At 47.1% G+C, this 19,447-nt stretch overlaps 1 protein-coding gene across 1 annotated transcript; it reads right to left on the bottom strand.

Moving 5' to 3' along the window:
* Positions 1 to 579: 579 nt before the first annotated feature.
* On the bottom strand, positions 580 to 18,421 carry GABRE (gamma-aminobutyric acid type A receptor subunit epsilon). Its single transcript, XM_027609628.1, has 9 exons — positions 18,290 to 18,421; positions 14,169 to 14,386; positions 13,571 to 13,638; positions 9,464 to 9,684; positions 8,668 to 8,750; positions 7,166 to 7,303; positions 3,022 to 3,174; positions 2,710 to 2,909; positions 580 to 2,429 (listed from the first exon to the last, which is right to left on the bottom strand). Exons 1-9 carry the CDS (start codon positions 18,343 to 18,345, stop codon positions 2,085 to 2,087), a joined length of 1,482 nt encoding a protein of 493 aa, XP_027465429.1. The 5' UTR covers positions 18,346 to 18,421; the 3' UTR covers positions 580 to 2,084.
* Between the last annotated feature and the right edge of the window lie 1,026 nt (positions 18,422 to 19,447).

Genomic DNA, 19,447 nt, shown 5'->3' with positions numbered 1-19,447 from the left:
TGTATCACAGGTTGCCAGGGCCAATACTCCCTAATATACCTTTATAGAGTTTTCATTTGAAAGGTGGATTGACCAAGCTCTCCAGACTTACTCACAGCCAAAACAAGTTATTAGGATTCCTGGGATCTGGTTCCACTTCACTATCTGCTTGTGTGACAGTAGATATTCCTCTCTGGGCCTCAGCATCTCCATCTTTACATGATGGCAGTGGGGGAGGAGTGTTCCGAGTCTGATAATCTCCAGGAAACTTCTAGCTTTCTGACTAGGTGAGGTTAGAGCAATGGACAAAGCAAAAAGGACATGGAGGGAAGCAGGGGTATAGGAGCAAGTAAGGGAATCAGTAAAAGGGGGCCACCATTTGGTCACTCTCTTCCCTTCGGTTTTCCACTGACAGAGGGTACATTGTACATGCTTGGTAAGTCTGGGAGTCATGGATGGGAGAGGGGAGCAGACATAATTGGGTCATTGATTTAAGATTTAAATCCTGAACTGAGGACAAACTTGAATGCCTAAGAAACCAGCCACACCTTCATGCTTTGCTGATATATTTATTGATACATTTCCCCTTTTCAAGTGATGGTGACAAAAAGCAGATGTATCTCCCTACCTTACCCACCCACCCCACCCCCCAGTAAAATACAGACACAGATTTCATTCAGCATATACAAGCATTGGGGCGTGTCCAAATTCACCTCACTGGGTTACCAGAGCCAGGAGAGTTTCGGTCTTGGGGGCCCAGGAATTGAGCAGGACAATGCTGAAGAGAGGCTGCCACTCTGGGCCTTGCCACTGGGGTGCCAGCAGAGGCTATAGAATCAAATCATGGTGAACAGAGCTGCCTAGCCCTGTCATGTGGTCTAGAAGGTGACAGTGGGCTCCTGAGTAGTTTCCAGTGAGATCCACAGTGCCACAGAAATCTGTGCCTCAGGGTTCTCATCTGCAAAATGGGGATAAGAATCCTGCCCTGAATATATCACAGGGCTATGATGAGGCTCAAAATAGAAATAATTTGTCAAAAGTGCTTTGCAAAAGGTAAAGTGCTATACAAATTTAAGGGAATTCAATTCATTGATTGTGATTGTGAGTGCCCCAGGATAAGAGTGGACTGGCTCATGGGTCCAGGGGCCAAGGAATTGGCAAAACTATTATGTGTGTGCCTTTAGAGGGCACCAATCTGTGCCAGTAATGTCCACTGCAAAGCAAAGTTCTCTTAGTTTCTTGGCCCCAAGAAGTGACCATGGCTTAGCACCTGGGTCGGGGCTGGGAAAACCACTGGGGAAGTTACAGAAAACGTCACAGGGGTCAAGGAGGAGGAAGAAGGTAGCATACAAAGCAGGGAGTCATTACTATTATCACACACAAAAATAGATACCCAATGGATGCAAGGCATTGAATTTGTAGTGCAGATAAGGGATGGAGGTGAGGGTCGGGGGAGGAGATGGCACAGCAGCAGAGGGAGATACTATTCCAAAGAGGCTCAATTGCTGGCTCCTTTCCTCCTAAAAGTATAATACCAGTGTCTATCTGCAGGGGAAGGGAGGGCAGGAAGACAAAACCAAGAATATCATAATCTGATCTAAGGACTAAGGTCCCCTTCCCCTTTACACTGCTGCCCAACATTTTAAGGAAATGTCAGGAACAGGCAAGCAGCTGGTCTATGCACTTTGAGGCTGAGGCCAGAGCTGGGCCTGGAGCACCACAAAGGCAGTATTGTTTCTGGAAAAAGGCAGTGGGTATCGGCACTGGGAGATAGCTAACCTACTCATACATGGGCACGGTCTTAGGGAGCTAGTCACTGACAGCCTGCAATATTTAAGCCTGAACATCATTAATGCCCCTTGAGGAATAGAGAGGTGGGCCATTTTACTTGAAATGGACTGCCATGGAGAGTCAGTGAATGGGCCAGGTAGGGGAGAGGGCCAGCAAAGAGCAATTCTATTCAGGCTTGTATTTGGGGAATGGGGAAGGAAAGACACTCCCTTGTTGCTCCTGTTGCTGCTGCTGCTTTCCTCTGACTCCCTTGACAGGGGCTGTGGGACCTCCTTGGGAACTGGGGAGGCTGCCCACAGGGTACCAGTTGGCACCTACAAGTTAAGGCAAACAAGCCAGTAGAGCACATTGAAGAAGAAGAAGGTCACTGGGAAAACAACTCGTGAGTAGTTATCCAGGCGGTAGATGTGGATGAAGAGGCGGCCCTGTTGCCAGATACTGCCCTCACAACTGGGAACCACGCAGAAGTACTTCTTGCACCACTTGCAGCAACCACCAGGGCTCTGGATGGTATCTCGGCTGAGAAACTGCTGAGCTGGGCAAGATGGACCCTCCTCTCCATCACTCTCTTCAGAGTCTTCGATCTGGCACACAAAAGCTTCTGGATGCTGGTGGGCACGGGCACAGGGAGGGGTAAGGGCATGGGCACGAATAGGTGGCTGAAATGGAGAAGTAAAGAAGTGGGAAAAGTCAAAGATGAATCAAGTTTAGGTGCTGCCCCAAGGTTTCTGGAGGTTCTGTCCTTGGCATACTGTTTTTTGACTACCCCCCTCATTCCCAGCATGACATCAAAAAGTTTATTCAACTCTGCCACCAACTTCAGGTTCCCCACCCCATCACTTGGTGAACTGGCCATCCATGTGCCATTAGTCCTAGTGCCCTCACTTGCATGCCTCCACACTCCAAAAGCTTGCCACCACTCCCATACCCAGGTCATACATGGCGAAGTTTTAGAGAAGCACGGGGTTTCATCCGGTTGTAGGTCAGAAAGTTGAGCACAGCAAACTCCATCAGAGCACAGAAGCAAAAGACGAAGCAGATGGCAATATAGAAATCCAAGGCTGTGATATAGGAGACACGTGGGAAATTCTTACGGGAAAATGTGCCCAGTGTGGTCATGGTGAGTACAGAGGTTATTCCTGTGAAAGCACAGTAGTAGAGGTGGGCTCAGCTACCGATCCATATATTACACTGCTGAAAGGACCCTTGAGAAAGCAATTCTGTGCCCATTTGTATGTATTGCCCACTTACCTAAAGAGGTCCTGGCTGGAGCAGAGTCTTTCTTGATCCAAAAGGAAACCCAGGAGAGCATTGTGGTCACAGAAGAAGGGACATAGTTTTGAAAGGCTACAAAGCCAAACCGCCTGCTCACACTGAAGAAAAGCGTCATGACCATGAAATCACCTGGAAGACATAAAAAATACCACTTCATTACAGCACCGACATGAGGGTCTCCCCCAGATAGGACAAACACATTAAGGGTCTTGTTCAGCTCATGGGCTCCACACCACAGTCCTAAGATAGAGGCACATTATTCCAGTGCCTTATACAGAGAATCAGAAGAAACCCAGAGAGGAGACTCATTGCAAGACCCATGGTCAGTTAAGAGCTAAGCCAAGGCCAGAAACCTCATCGCTTCTTTCTCAGCCCACTGCCCCACACCCAGTGTCTGTTTTCTGAGAGTGGCAGAAGTGTAAGATGAAAGTGAAAAAAATCAGTTAGCCCTCTAGGTATCAGGACCACACAGCTACTGTCCAGATGGATGACAGAGACCTTCACATCCATTAAGGTGCCATATCTAATCTGCAGAATCATAGCCTGACACATGCACTACTGGCCTTTACAATGTATACTCTCAGGGAATAAACCAAGAGTGCTTTGTGCTGTGGTGGGGGAAGCACAGAATCCATTTGGCCTCCTTCCTATTCATTTGTGTGCTGGTAAAATGCTTTAGTTAGCACTGTTGTATCAAAAGCTAAAAGAAATCACTTGCTCATCCCAAACCTCTGATGGTTCCCTATTCCACAACAGCTATAGAATCAAATGCACACTCTAACCTGACACTAAAGGCCCACCATGACCTGGCTCCAACTGACTGACATCTTATACACACACATGCGAACACACACACCTTCCTGTAAGCTAATCCCATACACTCTCAGATTCCCTGAGATGGCTTGCCTATGTTCACCAATATCCAAAACCTAGACTGCCTGTCCTTAGTCTATTACCCTAATCCAAACTGAATATTTCAAGAAAATAGAAGAATTAGCTGAAAGTGAAAATTGGGGCATCATGTCCTTGATGTTGTTTCTTCTCCTATACAGTGATGGCTCTTATAGTACCTAATGAAAACCTACATCTCTAGTTGGCACCTTCTATTAGACCCTTCACGATGCCTTATATTCTGACACACTCATCCCAAACACTCTGTGTTCTCATCATGACCCCAGAGACTCTGGGGGCTTTCCTCAGCCCAGAAACTTCCATTTTATTTTCAACATCACATAGGGTTTGTGATAGCTCAAATTCTGGTTCCTTAGTGAAGCTAAATTCCAAACTTCTACCTAAATGGTGCTGTAAAATTCCTTGGCTTTGAGTTAGGTGGGCTTTTTAAATCTCTCATGTAAGCCCTGTGGCTTGCCTCTTGCCTATCCAAGCCCAGCATGGGCTAGAACTTAGCAGATGCTCAGTGACTCTTGCTACTGCCTGGCAATAGCTTGGTAAAGCAGACCAGAACACTAACATGTCCACATGTCCTCTTATTTTGGAAAGTAGATCACCTGCATAGCAGGTCTAGGTATGTTGGAGCTAAACAAGAAGAGCAGCCTTTCTTACTCACTTTGGCAGCACTGACACTTAAAGGGTAAGAGTTCTCTGGAAAAAGGTAAGGATGTGGCCTGGGGTCAGTGGAATATCTGTATTCAGAGTAGTAACTGTGGGGATAGAACTCCTCCCCCAGGGCTGCTGCAGGAACCACTCACACTTGCCTACTGGCCAGAATGTATTTACCAAGTTCTTAGTTCTCTTGCCCTGAGGTCTTGACTGCAATTTAAAACAGCCCTATTTAGCTACAACCACTCCCTGCAAAATATATATTCTTGTTGCAAGATTTATTATCCTATCAGCTTTTCCTATGTTTATCTCATTTATTCCAGCCAAAGAACAACCTTCTCCACCTGTCAAGATATGGAAATTTGTTTCTGAAAGCTGAGGGAAGGATACTAACACATAATTTCTTACTCCTGAGGAATAAAGGAGCATGGGTAAGGGAAAAAACGTATCTGGGGCTGAGGAGCCAAAGTCAAAGCCAAGCAAAACAACCCCCCCCCCAAAAAAAATTAAAGATGCTTCTGCTCATCTCTCATTTGGCCAGACCAGAGTTGGTCTCTGTGCTGTTAGAGGAACATAATTTAATAGACTGTGTCCAGAGGACTGGGATTAGAAGAATGAGTGGACCCTAATCTGTGAAGAACAAGAAGGAAAAGAAACTAGACTTCAGAGTCTATGAAAGATTGTGACCCTGGACTAGGACCATAATACTGGTCCTTTAATGTTGACCCCATGGAAGAGTGACCGGGCTTACCGTAAGTTCAGTAGTTCTAGGGAAAAATAACTAGGTCTAAAGGGTAGGAGTTCCAGAAATTCCAATTTCAGATGAACAGGGAGTTTTCTGAGGGACAGAGTTGTCCAGAGAAGGAAGAATCTCCCTTGTGAGAAAGTGAAGTCCTAATCATGGGTAAGACTCCATCAGAGTCTCAATAGCCACCAGTGAAAAGTTAACTCACTCACTGGGGGCAAGGCTGCACTCTCTGAAGCCTTCTGAAGCAGAGATTCTCTGGTTCAAGGCCCAAGGTGACCAAAGTAGCAAGCTACCACAGCATTCTGAACCCTTCGGAGCTGGTACATAAATCTGCTTCAGATAGAAAGAACTGCCCAGAGGCTGATGGGAAGAGTTTGGGACCAGCCTCAAAGAGAACTATGATATTGGAGAAAGCATAATTAAAGAACAACTAGGCTGTAGCAGAAGAGAAAGAAGCCCTCCTCCTTCTCCCCCAAGAACCCTCCTCTCTCCCAAGGAGGGCTGGTGCTTACCTATTGTCATTGCTTTGGTGATGATGCTGGCTCTGGGGCTTTGTAGTCACTAGGGCACCATTTTGAAACAATGCACAACCATCTACTAAACGGAACCACTAGTGACTTGAAAGCCCCTGGGCCTTGTCTCTTCTGCCACTTTTGATGATGGGTCCCCACCTGTCTGGGAAAACTGAGGTGCAGCAAGGCAAGAGGCAGGCCCATGGTTAGCTGGCAGAAGAGCAAGGATCCCAAGTCAAAGGTAGCACAACTGCTTACCCAGAGACCCTGAGAAAAAGAAAAGCATTTGTAAAATAGCCCTCTGCCCCTGCCTAGTACTGTGCAAGCAAAGCTCTAGCCAGATGAGCATGAGCTATTCCTCACCCAGTGACCAACTCTGTAAGTGCAGCAAAGCAGATTTTCTGCCTAGCCACACAGAAACAAAACAAGACTCCTTCGATGGCAAATGGCTGGTTGGGTGACTGGCTCCATCTGCATTCTGGAAACGATGAGGGCAGTGCCTCTACTGCCCTGACTTGGTCAGTACATGTGAAGAGGGTTTCCAGGGCTGCTCTGGGAGCAATCCTGGGGAGGTCCCTTAGAGTCTCATTGAGATCACCTAGGAACACAAGCAAAGACACTCATATCTGATTGGAAGCTGACATTGAAAAGATCCAGGATCCTCCCCTTTAGTCCTTGTTAGGTACAAAGTCAGAAAACCAATGGTCACCATGTCCATGTTGAATCCACCATGAAGGCTTTGACAGGAATCTGTGTTTGTTAGAGCTGCTTCTTTAAAATAAACGTTGATGTAGTAGCAATTGTAACTGCTGAAATTTCCCCCATACTATCCCAGCCCTCACCTAGCTGAGCTTAGAACTCTAGCTTCCACTTCCCATTAGGACCAACTTTGTTTTCCACTCAACCAGTTTGAATTGGTTCTGGGTATGGAGAACTCACATGAGCTCCATTCCCCAAAGTCATCCAAACAGGCCGGTTGTAACAAAGACCTAGAAACTGAAGGGTCTACATGACAAAGCTAGTTGCAAATCCTGACAGCAATAAAACTTTTAACTACTTACCTACCATCTCAGGGACTTGGCAAAGCACTTACTTCTTTGCAGATGAGACTGAGATGTAGTTACAAAGTCTCAGTTTCCTCTGCAAACAGTTGTAAGTGCTTAGCATTTACAAGACAGGAATCATGTTCTACATTTCCATGGGATGATTACATACATTTATATGTATGGATGGCCACGTCCAGTCATCCCTACCACCCCCCTGGGCCTCTGCCTAACCCTGGTTTCAAAGGCACACGTACCAGCTGGGGTTGAGATAGTTTCAGTAGTGTTGGTCACTCCTGTAAAATCAAACTGAAAGAGCTTCCAGGAATTCTTCTCATTGATTTCAAGCTTGAAATCTTCCCATTTGTAGATCATCTCACTCTCAGGATAGGAAACTGTAAAGCAACATGGGAAGGAGGGTCCTGTGAGACTGGGAAGCCCAGCTGTCTCCACCAACATGGAGTCTGAGCAATGCCTTGGAGTCCTGACTCTGGCCTCACCAGCTGTGGGACCTTGCCCCTCTTACCTCATTGTTGAAGTCCATTCAGTACGTACATTTACTGAGCATTCCTTAGTACCAGGCTCTGTGCTGGAAATATAAAGATGAGCAAGGCAGGAGCCTTGCCCTCAAATATTCACATTTTATTGAGTAAGATAGTAAGTATACTTCTGTAATTGTTGGAAGTGCTGAGAAACCTCCACCCATGGGACAGTGGAAAAACAGAGGAGGGAAAGACCACTTGGGGACACACCTAACAAAGATTTCATAGAGTAGGTAACGTTTCCAATAAATCTTAAAAGCTAAGTAAAATACTCTCTGTATGGGTGAGGCTGAAAGGGTGAGGAGGGCGTTCTATGCATAGAAAGGTGAAAATGCCTGATGGATTATGGAAATGCCAAAAGTTCAGGATGGCTAACTCACAGAGGCTGGATGAAGCATACAGGAATGGGTAATAGGGGCCAGTTAATGAAGTACCTTGACGGTCATTCTAAGGAATTTGGAATTGATCCATCACAGTTCAGGGAGGATTTGAAGCTAAAACATGACTGGTCTAGATGATGATTCAGCCAGGGCACCCTGGTCATTATATGAAGATGGCTTGTTGACAGGGAGACAAGTTTTGGGAGGCCAATGCAGGAATCTGGGCGCAATAAAATGAATGAAGGCAGGAATCAAAGTTGTGGCAGTGAGAATGCAGAGAAATAGGATCAATAGAGACTCAGGAGGGAAAACCAACAAGATGTGTTGATTGATTAGATGTAGGAGGTGATGGAGAAAGAAGCATCAAAGTTCTTGGCTTGGACAACTGAGTGGCTGATGGCGCCTTTCAATGAGACAAATGTGAACACAGAGGCAACACATTTGTTTTGGGGGTAGAGGTTGGGAGGAGACAATGTATTTAGTTCTGGACATGTTTGGTTTTAAAGTGAAGATGTTGTGAAAGCCCGAGTGGAAGATGGCAAAGACCTAAGCCAAGGTACTGACAGTGGAGATGGAGAGGAGCAGACATACTTGAATTACACTTCAGAGGTGGGTGACTGACTTGAGATGGAGTGGAAGGAAGAGGGAAGAACCCAACACGAGGTCCAGGTGAAGCAACACAGTATTGTCAGCAGGAAAGGAGATGAGGAGGCTCTGGGCAAACCTGGCACCATCTTAGGAGAAAAGCAGAGGCAGAAAAATGGAAAGGGCAAGGATGAGAAAAAAGAAGGGGCTCAGCATGACTCTGGGGCCCCAGAGACCTAAGAAGGTACTCACAGCTAGAGAAAGACAGAGGGCAAGAGTGAGAATCCATTGGAAATTTGAGCATGTGGAGTAAACATCCAGCATCAATGGTCATCCTGGAAGGGAGAAAGGAGCCTCATTAGGCTGGCCCTGAGCACTTAGGTATCCACCCACCTTGGGCCAGGGGACCACCACCAATGAGTGGCAACAGTAGGATTTGAAACAAAGAGCTCAAAGGAGAGACAAAAAGAGAGGAAGAACAGCTTGAAAGTATCTGGCTACTTTGGTTTCCATCATCAGAGGAATGTGTGGACCAATTTAGATGGGCTTTAGTTTCTTACCCATCCCAGCTTCCAGGACTTGCCAACATTCTCCCACTCTCTACCACCTTCCCACCTCATACCACCGATAACACAACCTTCCCCTGCCAGACATTCAAATGTCCAGCCTGCTCTTAGGTATCTTTCCAACCGCTGTGTTGCTGCTCCGCCTGGACAATTCCACCACCGTGGACGTGTCTTTACATCCAGTGCCCACTTGGGATGGAATTGTCCAGGCAATGCAGTCGTACTCTAGTGGGGAGAGGGGGACCTGTGGACTGGGAGCCAAATAACTGGGTACCAGTCCCAGCTCTGCCATGAACTTGGTGTGTGGCCTTAGGTAATCTTTCTATTTTGAGGGCTGGTGTCTGTATCTATACATGAGGGGGTTGAGCTCAAGGTCTAGCAAAGCTGGAAAGGCCCTTAGAAATATCATTCAGGATGAAACCTATATCCATGGTTCTTTGGTAAAAAGAGTCCCAAGAGGTAATTCCAGAGGCTTGACATACCTAATTGTGTACAACACTTTGCCATCCTTGTGGATGCGAACCATCTGGTTGGGCATGGTGATCACATGCTCTTGAGTCCTCTTAGAATTCCTAAAAAAGGTGTCTGGGATCCATAGCTGGCTCACCATGTTGCCATTAAGAACAAAACTCTCAAAGCTGCCATTGTAACGGAGGCGTTCATCATACCAGGTCTGGCAGAAGGTGATGTCAATGGTGTATTCCTGGTGGGATTGATAGAAAAGCACACACCTAGAGCTGTACAGGCAAAGAGTATTCTCATGCCGTCCTGTGAAGGGTCTATTGAGCAGATAGGAACCTACTTAGATTTGCACAGAGGAAGACAACATGAATTGGGCTGTAGGAGTTTTCTAGTTCCAGGTATTCCCAAAAGAAAGGAACATTCCCAGATAAACAACAATCAGGGAAGACACATTTCATCTAGAAACAGACAGGCAATGGTGACTTAATTGTGCAGGCTGGGCTCATCACATCACCACTACCTGGTAGGGTTATGGGATTACTCCAGCCAGGTTAACACCCTCTCAGCCTCCACATTTCCATAGCAAACCAAAGATTTCAACTCAAAATCATCTTAAACATTACAAATACACACACACGTTTGGTTGTATATGATGAAGTTTCCCCTTTTAGGGTTTATTTGGGGAGCACAAATGTTAATTAACCTCAATCCTTCATTCTTCAGACTTATATTTTAAAATGAAGTGCTTTGAGAAGTGTGTATTTAGTCTCATGTTTTTTGAATAATTGTTTTGTTTTATTTTTCATTTTAAACAAGGGCACCTGACCTCTGAATGTGTGTGTGCATATGCATAGCTATACCTGTGATTATTTGGTCTCCAGATGATATTATCTATCCCATAAACTGTCTGTTAAACATTGAGAAGGATGTTTTTATAATTCTTTTATTGTTATGTTAATCACCATACATTACATCATTAGCTTTTGATGTAGTGTTCCATGATTCATTGTTTGTGCATAACACCCAGTGCTCCACGCACAACGTGCCCTCCTTAATACCCATCACCAGGCTAACCCATCCCCCCACCCCCCTCCCCTCTAGAACCCTCAGTTTGTTTTTCAGAGTCCATCATCTCTCATCGTTCGTCTCCCCCTCTGACTTACTCCCCTTCATTCTTCCCCTCCTGCTACCTTCTTCTTCTTTTTTTGTTTCTTAACATATATTGCATTATTTGGTTCAGAGGTACAGATCTGTGATTCAACAGTCTTGCACAATTCACAACGCTCACCATAGCACATACCCACCCCAATGTCTATCACCCAGCCACCCCCTCCCTCCCACACCCCACCACTCCAGCAACCCTCAGTTTGTTTCCTGAGATGAAGAATTCCTCATATCAGTGAGGTCATATGATACAAGAAGGATGTTTAATAGGAAGAAGCATGAGAAGCTAGAGGTTTGCACTACTGGTATTGAAGGGCAAAAAACAGACTGTAATAGAATTGCAAGTAGTGTGAAGAACAAGTGCCAGAACTAGGCCAAGGGGGAAACTTGAGGGCTAGCCCAACTTCCTTTACTTTAAAGGTAGGGAAACTGAGGCTCAGAGAGAAAAGGACCTGTCCAAAGTCACACAAATAGCTAATGGCAGCATATTGACTCTGATGCTCGGAAAACCATTACCATGACCTTGCCCTGGGATGGTCTTCACTGATTTCCCTCTCTAGTGCTTATTTCACTTGCACCAATAATCCATTTGGGTACCAAGGTCCAATTTTCCCCTGTAGAATCCCTAGGTCTTTCTCCTGAGTTATCTTGCATCAAACAATGAACACCAAGCAGAAACCTACAGCTTAGAGGCCAGTAGAGCCCTCAAGGGAAAGCTTGGCTTTGCTGCCTAGGCCAAGAGGTGTTGAGAGCCATTGCCAAATTGCTGGGAGCTAGCCTACCAGACTGAGAAGGTTCCCTGGAGTAGTCCAGAGAAGCAGACAGAAAAAAGCCTAACTACCATTCAAATGGAAGCCCCCAGCCCTGCTCCAGCCAGCCCCACCAGCCTTCATAGGTGGCCTTCAGAGTGTTTCTACAGTCCCAAGTAGCTGGCAGTTCCAACTTGGCCTATGGAGCCTCCTTCATTCCTAGGCCATGTGAACTATAGCTAGGGGAAGTCTTCCCTCCACAATCCATGCATGCTGTGCTCTTGCTCTATGTCAGTGTTTCAAATGAGCATTTAATTTCTATTTAACCAGATACCAATTGTAAATTCATTACACAGCAACTGATAACTAACAGCTCAATTTTTCCCCAGTTTGACAAGGGAGCTTGGGTTGTACATCTTTTTTAGCTCAGCTGAAACTCTAGAAATTCAGTGTCAAGGAATTGGCTTAATTAGGATTGCTTGCAACAATTATCACAGCAAAAAAGCCTTAGCAACTGTTGATGCTATGACGGGCAATTATTCCCAGACTGGTCACTGCCTTCTAAGCTTAGGCTAGATGTTTCAAAAATTTAACCAGGAAACTGGTAGAAACATTTGATTTAAATCTCCATGCTATGGGCTCGGGTTTCTCTCCCTAAGAACTAATCCTATGCTCTATGCAGCATCTGATTAGCTGAGGGGTGTAGGAACTCTCTTTGAACCAACCACACTCCTTCTGTAACAGAATGCTTGCTGAGAGGCTCAGTTGCTTCAAACGTAAAATGAAGATCCCAGTGGCAGCCTTACCTGCCATAAGCTGTCACGAGGGTTCAAGGAGACAAGTATGCTCTGTTCATTGGTTGTGTGAGAGAGATACACACTCCCTCCTTACCAAATACAAAACTCCACAGTGTTACCAAGGAAAAGTAGACTGTACAAGAACTGAGAACTCCCACAATTTTAAAGAACTATTTGGAAATATGTAAAAGACCAGACTTCTTGGGGGAAATTTAATACCACATGAGTATTTGGCATCTTCTAAAGGCACTTGGCCTAGGTTAAAGCCACACTTTATTGGCCAAAGAAAATCGAGTTGTTGGCTCCTCTTTGCACGAGTTCTGTGCTGCATGACAGGTTCAGTGGCTGCTAAGTTATTAGACTGTATTCCTTGGGCTTGTTAGGTATCAGGGAAAAAAAGTGACTTCTATAGTACATCTTTCATAATTCATTTGCTCAGTTAACATATACTGAGTCCTTGACACCAAGGAAACCATAATCAGGAGAACAAGGCAGATAAAGAGCACATAATTACAATACAATGAGGTAGGGAAGATCAGGTAAACAACTATGATACAAGCTAGAAAAATCTGAATCCCAAAGAGAGGAGTGTGGTGTGAGTACGAAGGGAACAATTAATAGCTGTGGAGGTCAGAGAAGATGCCATTAGAGATAGACCCTGAAGGATAAGATTATGACAAGTAGAAAATTGGAGCAATGGCATTCCAAACAGGAAATAGCTTGAACAAAGACTCAAAGGTACAAGGTGATTTGGTAATACCCATACTCTAGTGTGACTAGAGCATGTGGTCTCTAAAGGGGTGGAAAAAAAATAAAATCAGAGCTCTGGGTTGGCTCCAGTCATGGAGGGCCTTGACCACTAAAGTGTGGTGTTGAACTTCATGCTTTAAGCCAGGTCAGACCTACAGGAGGCACATCACACGGGAGGCTACTGGGTCAGTAGGTAGACTGGGGTAGGCAGAAACCTTGAATTTTGCATATTCCAAGGAGAGATAAGAGAGGCTAACTGAGGATGGTCCTGACACTAGAATGATAGTAATGGAAAAGGAAAGAGAAATGAGAGAAGCAGTCTTACAACAAGAGTTAGTAACTATAGACTTAAATCTATAAAAATCACTATCAGAAAAAAAGAGCAGTTCCATTGTGGTGTTTAAAGTTGCTTTATTATTTTTATTTTGAATGGAAGACTAGAAGATATGGTCAGGACTCTGAAAGTCCTCTTCAGGCAGCAAGGGACTTACCTTTTCCCACCTTCTAGAGTAGAGTCAGTGTTGGTTACAATATCCCCTCTCCAAAACAAAAACAAAACCAAAACCACAAAACTCTTAGACACAGAGCAGAAAAAACAAGTATGTGAAAGGGCCCATGGGTCAGCTCTCTGGGCTACGAGACACTGCAATCAAAAATCAGTACTCACCATGTCCAGAATAGAGATAGGACCAAGAGTGTTGACAGAGAGCTCAACAGTGACCACAGTGGGCTTTTCTGCAAAGGAAACAGACGTGGCCGAAGTAAGTGTCAAATAGGGGCAGGGACAGGGGAGGGTATGGTCAGAGGGGAGAACAGGGAGATGGGTGAGGACTAGAGACATGGTTTCAACATCCAGACCTATTTCTTTCTTTGTTCTTTCATGGCAAGATCCAATGCACAGACTGTTAAGAGCTGGACATACCTTGAAGGTCAGTCATCTAGTCTACTCATCTTATTTTATCTTACCATATCTTCTAGTCTTTCATTCAAAATAAAAATAATAAAGCAACTTTAAACACCACAATGGAACTGAGGGGGAAAAAAGAAAAAAAAGAAAAACTGAGGGGGAGAAAAGAAAAAAAAAAGTCTAGACCAAGGTCAAGAGCACTGCTGAGATGAGAGTTGATACCTCTTACCTGACAGGTCAGCAGCAGATGTTCCTGGCCATGTGCACGACACCGTCACCAATACCCTACACCCATTATCCACACCTCTGCCCTCAACCTCCTGCTCCAGGAGGGGAAGAACTATGTTCTGCTACTCACCACCTATGCCAGGGCGCAGTTTGTGGTCATAGTTGTTCAGGATGCTGTTCAGAATGTGAGTGGCTGCTGGCAGTTTCCCAAGTCTGCGATGGGGACCAGTAAGGGTGGGCGTTGTTTCCTCAAAGAGGAGCTTCTTTTCAGGAGCCTGGAGCTGGGGCCCATAGACGTCCTCATGGGCAGAGGGTCCATTTTCTGATTCAACATGAGGTTCTTCGCTCCTAGAACAAAAAACCAAACAAACAAACAAAAAAATGAAGCTCTGTTCTCCACTCTGTAGGGACCCCAGCTGAGGCCTTTTGGGACAGAAGCAAACCAAAGTAAGTCTGCATCCCAAGGCATAAAGAATGACTGGTAACAGCAAATTTTGAGCTAGTAACAGATTATATTTGTTAATTTCGTCTAAATCTTGCTGCTTTTTGGGGACTTCCCATACTATCCTTCCTTTATGGTAATTCTTTATTTTAAAAATATCCCAATAACAAAACCAAGCTCAAGATTTTAAAAGAACTTCTCAGTGTAAGATGAAGAGGGTATTGGTATATGAGCTTTGGCCAATCAGCTGCCGTTACTAGCCCTGGTCTCCAGTCTGCCTGACCAGCACCGCCGGGGAGCAAATGGGCAGGCAGAGGGCCAGGATTGCTGAGAAACGCTCCAGAAAGCCAGAATAGCCTCTCCCATAGAGAGCTAGGACACCGTGGGAATATTCTGCATTTCTTTGCTTTTCTGGTATTCACTGCTTTGGAGTTGGGGGCCAGGGATGAGGGGAAGCTCTGAGCACTGAGAAAAGGCAGGAGTCCTTTACTCAGAGACTGTCATCCAGGAGAGATGGCCGACTGAAGTCCAGCCTGAATGCCACAGCCATGCACCACAGCCAAAAAATAAGAATTAAATTAAATAAAACAAAAAATTAAAAAGCCATCTGGCAATGTATGAAACTCACGGATGGTGTTAGAAGTTAGGGTCCCGGTACTTTTGCTGGGAAGCAGTGAGGAAGTGGGCTTCAGGGGGCTTCTGAGGTTCTGGTCACGTTCTAGTCCCTGATGTGGGTGTATTGATAACAGTGTGGTCATTTTCTGACAACTCACCAGCTACACACTAAAGATTTGAGTACTTTTCTGCATATATGTTCCAATTCAATACAAAATTGTTTTGAAAAATAAAAATGCTAATAAAAATCTGCTAATATATGGATCTTATTTGGATCCTGATTTCAAAAGGCAAACTAAAACACAAACAAAAAACATTTATGACACAGCAAGGGAGATTTGAACACTGACTGGATAGTTTCTTCACCATGACAAAATTATTCTAAAATTTTTGGTGTAATAGTGTTATTTTATTATGTGTTTGGAGTCCTTATGACTAGAAATGCATACTAAAATAATTGCATAGGAAATGATATGATGTCTGAGATTTGCTTTAAAATAATTTAGGCTGAAATAGAGAGTGGGTGGGGGACAGAGAAATTAACTGTGGTCACGAATTTGTAATTAATGAGGCTGGTTATGGGTACATAGGGTTTCACTTTATTGTTCCCCCTACTTTTCTGTATCTTTGAAAAAAATTATAATTAAAAGCTTTTTAAAAACCTTCAGCAAAATTAATCTATGATGTTGTAAAGCAGGAGAGTGGTTTCCTTTGGGTAGGAGGGTGTACCGGGTGGGGGCACATGGTGAAGCTTGTGGGGGTTAAGTGGAGAGGACTAGCAACATAGGCAAGGTTTCTGTGGTGCAGACCACAGACAACTTGTGCAGCAAAACGCATTTTTCTGCGGCATTACAAGCTCTTAGAACTGCCTAACTGGCATACAGATGTGCCAGATTTATGCCATTTCTCATGTCTGAAGTGGCTAATTCCCACTCTGGGCAAGGGGAGAACTGAGCCTGAGAAAAAGCAGTTTCCATTTCCAAATAACACATGCAGAAACGTCCTCTTTCCCGGAGGCATCCCCCCCCCCCCAGTCCTCTGACTGTTGGAGGGCAGAGGGAGAACAGAGGCCTGACACCCTGCAAAATGAATGACGTGGCTAGGAGCATGGCACAATCCGGACTGGGACTGCCAGCCAAGACCACCCAAATGTCTGAAGCCAACAACAAGAGCCCCAACGTTCAAGGGGTAAACAAACAAGCAAAAGCCCAGGGACCACTGAAGCCCCCCTGCTCCCAAACTATGTCTGCGATGAAAATGATATCAGAAGGTCTTGAGGTCGCTGTAGTTCTACAGCATTTGCCAGTAAAATACAAACAAAACAAACACACTCATCCAGGAATCCTTGAGGTTAAGGAGCTGCTGACACTGCATACCTTTCCTCAGCCAGCCATTAAGCCCCCTTTCAAGGCTAGAAATAATAAAATCTTGAAAAACACTCATGTACTGGACTAGTGGAATCTTTCCATGGGACCTTTTCATGCACTTACATCCCTCTATATGCAATGGTCCAAGATGGAGCTGAAACTCCACATCCCCCCCCACTACTGAGGATGCTCTTTCAACTAACCATGGAGGAGGGAAGGAGAGGAGGACGGGACTGGCAATGCTCTAGAAGGAGGCCCACTGGGTTGTTTTTTCCCCCAAATCAGCCCTCTTTTTCACCTTACAGATGAAGAAACTGAATCCCACCTGGGGGAAGGGCTGTGCCCAAAGTCACCACCATTTGAGGCTGAGCTTGGACCAGAGCAAGATTCCCTGGTTTGAGGTGGCCCTTGCCAACACACCCCAAGGCCACCTCCAGCTCCTTGCTGACATCATGGGTTGCCATGCTGACAATGTCTGAACACCAGTTACTTGGCCTTTGCCTCCCCACCCACTCCAGCGGACTGGAAGGGTAGTTTCCATGTCAACAGCCCCTCCTCCCAGCTCTTTTTTTTTTCCTGCTCCTCCTGCTTCCTTCTGCCCCCACTCCCAGACCCCATGCCAGCTCTCCCAAACAGTTCAATTCATATCTGGAGGGATGTGGATGGCTGGAAATTCCTAGCACGCATTCAGAAATATTTGCCAAGCCCCTGCTGAGGCCAACCCCCACACCCCAGGACACCGGTGAGCCAGCAGGGAGCCCCACAGCCCCTCCCCTGAAGAGCTTAAGCATTCTGGGGTGAGGAGAGAAGCCATCTCCCCTCTCCCCAAAACAGATAAGCAAGACAGGAGCCCAGTGCCATGGAGACTTCTGGAATGGAAACCGTCTCAAAAATATGAAGCAGTCATCTCCTACTCTATAAAGTCAGAAGTTCAGGGAACAACCTTCCTAGCAAAGTCTCAGGGCCAGAAGAAAGTGTGAAGGAACCTGGCTGCTCAAGGGAAACCTGTTGTTAGCCTTTGTTACAGGGGATGGGGATTGAAATCCAGGACCCAAACCTCAGACCTCAGAGAGTAACAGTCTCTGACCTCAGGCTCTGGTCAGCCCAACACCCAGCAGGGTGTCTGGTGGGAGGGGGGGAGATGAAGGAGGAAAGGGGAGGTTGGCGGCAGAGAGGAGTGGGGTGGATAACTGGGGCGGGAATCCTTGGACTAAATTGGGGCCAGCGCCTGGGACTGGCACCAAGAGACGCGGCGGCAAGGGAAGCAAGTAAAGTCAGAGTTATCTGGCACAGTGCCTGGTAGTTAGTAGGCGCTCAGAAAAAGAAATTTGAATTAGAGGACACACAAGCCAACACTCCAGCATTTAGGCGCAGTTTCGTTCCCCAAGCCCGAGCGTCTTTCTGGGCGCCACCTTCCCAAAGTCTGCCCCAGTCCTCAGAAGCACAAGCCTACGCTGGTCGGTCATCCCGCGGGCCACTCGCTTCTTCCCACTGAAGACCCGGAGAGAAGCGTGCTCGTGTCCCCCGGCCGTCGCCGTGGTTTTGGAGAGCGGGAGTCTGAGGACCGGAGCGGCCAGGGAACAGGCGTCCCGGCTTGCTTCCTGGGCGCTCCTTCAGGGGTCTGGGGTGCCCATCCTAGAGGGAGCGGGTTGGAGGCTGGCAGCGCGTCCCGGGGACCCGGGATCCAGCTAGCTTGCGCAGGGGCTGGGAAAAGGTGGGCGCAGCGCTTGAGGAACGCAGGGGCGCGGGGGTCCGGGGAGCTGGCCTAGCTCCAGGGGAGAGGGAGCTGGGCACAGAGGGCTCCTGGGTCCCGGGATAGAGACTCACCTAGACGGAAGGATTATGGACATGCCCAGGAGGATCAGGAGAACTTTGGTTAACATCGTGGTGGGGACCGGCGCGACCACCTGTGCGGAGGTCGCTGCGCACGGTCTGGCCGCACTGAGCGCGTTGTGCAGGGTTTTGTTGGGCTCCAACTTCCACTCCTCCCACTCGCCCCGCCCCGCCCCGCGCCCCCCACCTTGGCCCCGCCCCCTGAGCCCCGATGGAAATCTCCGACGACTTGTTTGCCGCTGCTGCGGAGAGTAGGGTGGATAGGCTTGGGCGGGCGGAAGGAAGGCGGAGGGAGTAGAGGAGGAGGCCCTGTCACCGAGGCCCCCCGCCCCCCGCCGCCACGACTGCAGCGCTGCCAGACAGCCAGGGGCGGGGGACGGGAAAAGGGAGGAAGAGGCGAGCTGGCGGCGCGGGCCCCAGGCAGGGGAAACCGGAGGCCCGCGGCTGCGGCTGGGAGGGCGGCCACAGACTGGGCCCGGCTAGGCAAGATGGGGGACTGGGTGGGCTCCTGCCTCCTTATAGAATCTCTCCAGTCCGCTAGCGTACCGCGGGATCAAACTGTGGCTTCCAGCCCTCGGCTCCCTCCCCTATCACCTGTTGCGTCCCCAGGTCTTCTGGCCTCTGAGATTTCCCCTACCCTCACTCCAGACCTTCCAGTCCCTCAGAGTACATCTCTGGGCATCCGAAGGAAGCTGGTTGAGTACCTTCCTTGGCACAGGGGAAGAAGAGAGACTTGGTGGGGGGAGGTGTGTCTCTCCCAGCAAGCTCTGATCTGAGCTACTACACAAGCCAGTTTCTCAGGTATTTGGGGGCAGGGAAGGACCCACCAACAGAGGACCAGGCCTAGGCATTCACTGGAGCACTTTCCCTTAACTGCAGAGAGGCAATGACTGACTCAGTGTGGATCCAGGTTTAGCCCTAGGGCCTGGGTCTGAGAGGGACCATCTGGGACCTCAGAAAACTCTCCAAGACTGGCTGGCCAAATCTTTCTGGAGACTCGACTCTCAGTCATGCCAGAAAAAGAAGTGAGAAAGCACTGGGGGTGGGGATGAGGGTGGGGGTCAGTGCTCCCATTCAGTGGGGATAGTGAAGAGTCTCAAGCATCCTTGGACTTCCTCTTTGTCACCCAGACCCTCATGATTCACTTGAGAG

The sequence above is a fragment of the Zalophus californianus genome, chromosome X (genome assembly GCF_009762305.2).
Source record: "Zalophus californianus isolate mZalCal1 chromosome X, mZalCal1.pri.v2, whole genome shotgun sequence".
NCBI classification, from domain to species: Eukaryota; Metazoa; Chordata; class Mammalia; order Carnivora; family Otariidae; genus Zalophus; species Zalophus californianus.
Note: the sequence above shows the minus strand (reverse complement) of the source record. Positions and strands in the feature narration are given on the sequence as shown.